Raw genomic sequence first — 6,000 nt, forward strand, 5'->3', positions numbered from 1 at the left:
GAAATACAGGTTGCCCCCCCCCCAGTTAATACTATGGTAAAGTAAATATAAGGGAAATGCAGTATTCAATGCAAAAAAATGGGACTGAAAGAAGTCAGCATCTGAAAAAAGTTGGCTTCTACCACCCCCACCTCCTACGAAATAGGATTTTTGAGTTTGGGCAATGGTTTGTTGTTTTTTTTTTCCTTTGCTTGTCAACTTTTCCAGGTAAGTAAAAAAAATTTTGTCTGGCTAGCCCCCCCCTTTCAAAAACGATGCTACGTGCCTGACATTACAGTAATATACATTTAATAGATTTTTAAATACATTCTTAAAATAACAGTCTCTGACTCTCTTTCTTCTTGCACCAAAATATTAAGACAACTTTAGCATAAGAATTTTATAAATTTTGACTATTTATTGTTAATAATACTTACTGATAATTTTATTCACTTGTAGATCTTCTTCCATAATAATACAATTATCCATGAAGGATAAACAGAGAGCTAGAAAGTCCAGTTCAGAACACTGCATCACAATCCCAAATGGTGGACCTGTGTTCCAAGCCAGCGGATGACCATGATCAAGTATCTATAAATAAAAAAATCAAATCAAAAGATCACAAATCCTATATCATAGAAAACTGACCAAAGAGCAAGTGCATCACAGAGGAAAATACATCAATAAATGCAATGAAGCAGATCAGAATATGCTAAACTTAATAATTATTAAGGAAATTTAAGATACGAGGGTTGATCCAAAAGTAATGTCACAACTTTGATAAAATTGATATAAATTGACGTAAAGCAACAAAATTATACATGATGAAAGCTTTATTTATTTCAAATCAGACCTGAAAAATTCAAAGGAATATGATGTATACTTTTCAAAATATCGGATTTTAAACAGTGCGTGTTTATGGTAGTCGCCGCACCTAAATATAACTTCATATGATGGATACACACGCGGTCATACTTTTAAGCATTTCCCCTTCGTTTCATTAAAAATATTTGTGATTTGCAAACACTTTCACCAATTCCACTTTCTTTAAGAATTCTTGGTACCATTATACACTTACTCTTTTCATAATTAAGCCCTCTGTCAACATTTTTTGAACAGTAGCATAAGACTAACTTAAAAATTCACATGTCACTCTATACGTCTGTCTTTTTTGACAACGTCAGAAACCACTGAACATTTCCGTCCGATCTCCTATCTTTCGGTCTTCTTGTTCTCTGCTAATCATTGTGACCAATCACCCGCCCAAAATTGCTGAAACCATCTATTAAGATGTCTCTTATTAACATTCTTAATTCTGTGAGTCTGATTGATTAACGTAGCTGTCACTTGTGATGATTCCCATATTTTGAAGCAAAAATGCATTACAACTCGTCGAGCCTTTTTTCCCCATTTCGACAATCCCTTTATTCAATTCAACAAAGTAAAACAACAATGTTTATGATCACAAATATCAATGCTGTCATTTAATTTTCACTTAAAGACTAGAAAATGACGAGAATTGTGTCTTAAAAACTTGGGAGATTATGTGCTTTTTTAGAATCTTTTCAATGTGTTTGTCTTTTTCATTCTAAGAAAAAATACACTTCAAAATGTGACGTTCCGTTGTGACGCGGCGACACCCCTATGCTCTATGTTTTAAATACCTATAAAATAAAGTCAAATAAACATCATTAAATCAAAATTTCAATGTTAATTAGATTTATATTTGTGCATCTTTTGGTATATTGTATTTGATAATACAACGCCAAATATAAAAGATATGGACACTATGACATTACTTTTGGATCAATCCTCGTATGTAGAGCATGATGAGTCCGTTATAAAAGAATGCCAGACTTTCGTGAACGTTTGCATTACCCTGGCTAGACCTTGATTTAAAATCACTCCAAACTTGCAGACAGGGATCTGAAGCTAGATTTTCTATAGTAAGTGAAGTAAGAAAGATAAAACTCTGGGGACTCGATGTAGTTGTCTTATCATTCAATGTTAACAATATGAAAATTTCCAGCAGTTGTCTCTCTTTGTCAATTCAGATGCATCCATCCAAAAGACAAAATCAATCTTGGAATCTGAATGCGTATTTCTGCCCAATCAATCATTATTATAACAAAGAATGACGACTCTTTTCAGTTCTATTAGGCAAGAATCTGGACCCACATTCAAAAGAAAATATCAGTAATGTGAACATATTTTAGCATTCTATTGATGAAATTGATGTTATAGAAAAAGGTAATACTGTGAAATCACAAATTTTCGTGGGGGTTTAATTTTCGTTGTTTTCGAGGTATGACAAGACCCATGAATTCATGTCCACCACGAAATGTAAAATGTTACATACATAAGTACTCATTTATTCTTGATCCACGAAATCAAATCCCCACAAAACAAGAGATTTTCCTCAAACCATAAATTCTGACCCCACAAAGATATGTGATTTTACAGTATTTTCCTGATATTGTGATTTTGATTGGTTAAAATATGCCTCTAGATACCGCTAGATGATTCTTTTGGTAAAAAATATTACTTACTTTCATTAAATTTGCACTCTCTGGGTAATTGTCTATGATTCGAAATATTATTTGTGTGCATTTAACTCTTTACAACTTACTGATCTGTGACGCAACATACACTTAATGTACTCGTCATAGAAATATAACGTTACCTTTTCCTTGCAAGCACTTTATAGCGCGGTACAAGTATCTCTAACGTTTAGCGTAAATAATATTATGACGCAATATTTCAATAATAAAATAATATTTTATGAGTGCAAGTATAAAATAGATGGAATTTGGCAATAAATTGAAGATTAAATGAACTTTTTAAAGTGCGTGAAAATGCGTGATTGTGGGGAAACGGTATATGCGTGATTTTGCGTTAGAAATAGGAAATGGTATTTGCGTTAAAATGCGTGACTGCGGGGAAGGGGTTAAGCCATGCATTCAGCATACAACCCTGATCAACATAGCACAGCATGCTTGATAAGCAACTTACATGGAATGACTTTTTTGAGGACACATGCACCTGTTCCTCAGCAAACGTCTCAAGATCAGCCGGACGGATAGACTCCAGGAGAACCGTGACCTCCTTATCTCGAGCGGTCAGCTGAGCGTGACTGATATCTTGATAGTACGCTGTCCATTTCTCCAAGTTTACGCAAACCTAAAATTTGATCATTTTAAATGATGTTAATGAACATGAGTGAATAGGAACAGGAAAGAATTGGGCTAAATTAAATTTACAAAATTCTTGTTAAAATCAATTTCTGCCAAATATTGTATAAACTATATTAAATAATCTGCAGCCAGTACAAGGTACATGTACATTAACTTAGTCTCAAGACCACATTTTTTGAAATTATAACAAGAAATTCATCATAATTATATGCCTGTAGTTTCAATATTTCACAAACTTGCAACTTTAAATAAACTTGATAAATAAAGATCAAGCTAAGATATTCAAAATCTTGATGACTTAAAAGTTTATGGTCTTTGTAGAAACAGTATCCTTACCTTGGGTACAGTTTGTGAGACAGAGATATCCTCATCATTGTAAACCTCTGTAACAAGCAAATTATCCACCTTTTCTACAAGCTTGGAACAGCTGAGGGACAGCTTCACATTGTCTGAAAAATGACAAAATTCAACAATATAACTCACAGTACATTTGTAACCCAAAAAATTGGGAAACTGCATAGTCTATTTCCTTGCCAATAAAGAAAACTGAAAATGCGCACAAATGTTTTTTAAAAAAATGTCTTACTTTGATTTGATGTGCTCACTTTTTGAACCACAACACTTCCAACTCGAAGAGAGGCTGAAATGCATCGGTGGATCATGGAGTGGCGTAGTCTGTCTCTGTACCATTGATAGGCGGCAAGAATGAGGTAGCCCACGGTGATGAACATGACAGGGTGTGGTGTCTGTCAACACACAAAGACAACTTAAAGAATGAGGTAGCTCACAATGATAAACAAGGTGTGATGCCTATCAAAAAAGACAATTTCAACCTGATTAATGGCACCCGTAATACTGAGACAGTACTGTACATGTAAATTGTTTCAAACTCATTCTAATCATATTTACACTTTTGTAGTAGGTAATACTGGAGCTTAGACAATTGGAAACGGTGAGATTAAGCAGTCAGTAATTGTGATGGTTCATAGCATACCTTATCTTGAATACATATCCAGGTTTCATTTACAGTCTCTTTTGATAGCAAAGATGACAAAATGTCATCAAATGTCACACTTTACACCATGACAAGAATTGATGATAATTGTGTTTATTGTATATTTTATCCTGTTTCTAAGCAACACTGTAAAATATCATCCAGTGCATTACAGTAGTTTTAGGACTAAGTTGATTTGATTTCAGTTTATGTATTCATCCACATTTGTTAAATCTATATAACATAGTACATGTACATACATGTACATGTAAACAATATGACATGAAAGAAACTTTATAAACACTCCACCTCAACAAATGGAAAAGTTTGGGCCTTGGGTATAGGCCTATTGGCCTGAATAGCTCAGTGGTTAGAACACCCACATGATTACAACATGTAGAAATGCAGGGGTCCTGGGTTTGATTCCCTGGCAGTCAAGCCACAAGGACAAATCAAGGAGGGAGGAATGTACATGTAAAATTTGAGCCATGGATAACAGGTTGGATAGCGGTTATCTATAGATCACCTGACTAGTGATGAACATGGGATAATTCCCCTTCCACCCATACATTTTCTCCTTTTTCGTTATGATATCCTTGGGCCTTCAATCTTAGTCCTTTTTTGACATGGCAATTTATTTATTAGGCCTAGAAAAAAAATGTTTGTTTCCGCTTTCCCGACCGACCCTAATATATAGTGCCAACCCTAAATATTTTTTCAATGCTTTTGTCCCATGATGTGCAAGATTTCACCCAGGGAATTATTGTCTCCAACTTTGCTAGCTTTTCAAGACAGAAAGAAGTTTGGGTCACCTTTCTACTTACAGAAATGCTTGAAAACACAATTTCTTTTTGTCATTAATGTTATTTCTACACACGTTTTGATTAAAGAAGCAAAAAAAATTTTTCAAAAAAAAAAAAATTGCCTACCTACTTACCCTATATTTTTTCAGCCTGAAAGCGGAAACAAACATATTTTTTTTCTAGGCCTTACCAACAAAATCAGATCTAAGTGTGTTTCATATACAATACATTGAACTTCATCCATTGAGTTACCTATCTATTATTGTTTAGAAATGTCATTGAAGTTTATTCAGTTCTTCATTTAAAAATAAAGCAGATTATTATTGATTGTAATCAGGTAATGGCCAAAATCCTGCGCAGCTATTTATTGAGTATATTATTAACATTTTTAATCCTCATAACGACACTTTGCAAAGAAGAATATATTTTTCTCCCTCTGATAAAATGTAAACCGAAAATACTACATTGTAAAGTACATTGAATATATAAATTAAAAATAAAAAAAATTAAAATATTGTTGACAATGCAACCAATAATTTGACGTTCATAATTAAATCTGTCCTTTTCTTTACAAGTTGTCTTTACATAGGCCTAGATTATCTGCAAAACTCACATTTCAGACAGCAACTGCCATGTTATCAGCTGAAAAAAAATTAAACTTGCTTGTTTGTCCCCGACCGCGATTTTCTCGACTTTCCTCGATTGATACCGGATATCAGATTTGCAGACTAAGAGATAAACCCCATGACGTTAATGCTAGATAATTCCGGAGTAATAAGATTGGCATATGATCATGTATACATATATTCCCTTATTTAGCATTTTTCGTCGAAAGGGTCGGGTAACGGTCGGCAGGTGGTCTTTTAGTTAAGTCAGTCTTTTTTATAATGGTTAAGCCCGTATAGTTGTCATTTGTACATGTACAGTGGCTTTGGGTTGGGGCCGTGTCTTAGCATGCTTAGATCAGGTCCCTTGTCTACAGGCATTCGATAAAGTACCACATCATCTAAGACTTTCAAAGAAATTACAA

General features: G+C 34.0%; 1 protein-coding gene across 1 annotated transcript in view; it reads right to left on the minus strand.

Moving 5' to 3' along the window:
- Positions 1–5,686, minus strand: part of LOC134258331 (biotin--protein ligase-like) — a 29,900-nt gene extending 24,214 nt beyond the window's left edge. Inside the window, exons 1-5 of the mRNA XM_062740857.1 lie at positions 5,584–5,686; positions 3,760–3,919; positions 3,510–3,622; positions 2,992–3,159; positions 417–570 (exon numbers count right to left, since the gene is read on the minus strand). Coding sequence (XP_062596841.1) covers positions 417–570; positions 2,992–3,159; positions 3,510–3,622; positions 3,760–3,904 — 580 coding nt within the window. The 5' untranslated portion in view covers positions 3,905–3,919; positions 5,584–5,686. The remainder of the gene's footprint in view (positions 1–416; positions 571–2,991; positions 3,160–3,509; positions 3,623–3,759; positions 3,920–5,583) is intronic.
- Positions 5,687–6,000: the final 314 nt, after the last annotated feature.

This window comes from Saccostrea cucullata, unplaced genomic scaffold, assembly GCF_032062105.1.
Source record: "Saccostrea cucullata isolate Sc308-1 unplaced genomic scaffold, CSIRO_AGI_Scuc_v1 ctg799, whole genome shotgun sequence".
Lineage (NCBI taxonomy): Eukaryota > Metazoa > Mollusca > Bivalvia > Ostreida > Ostreidae > Saccostrea > Saccostrea cuccullata.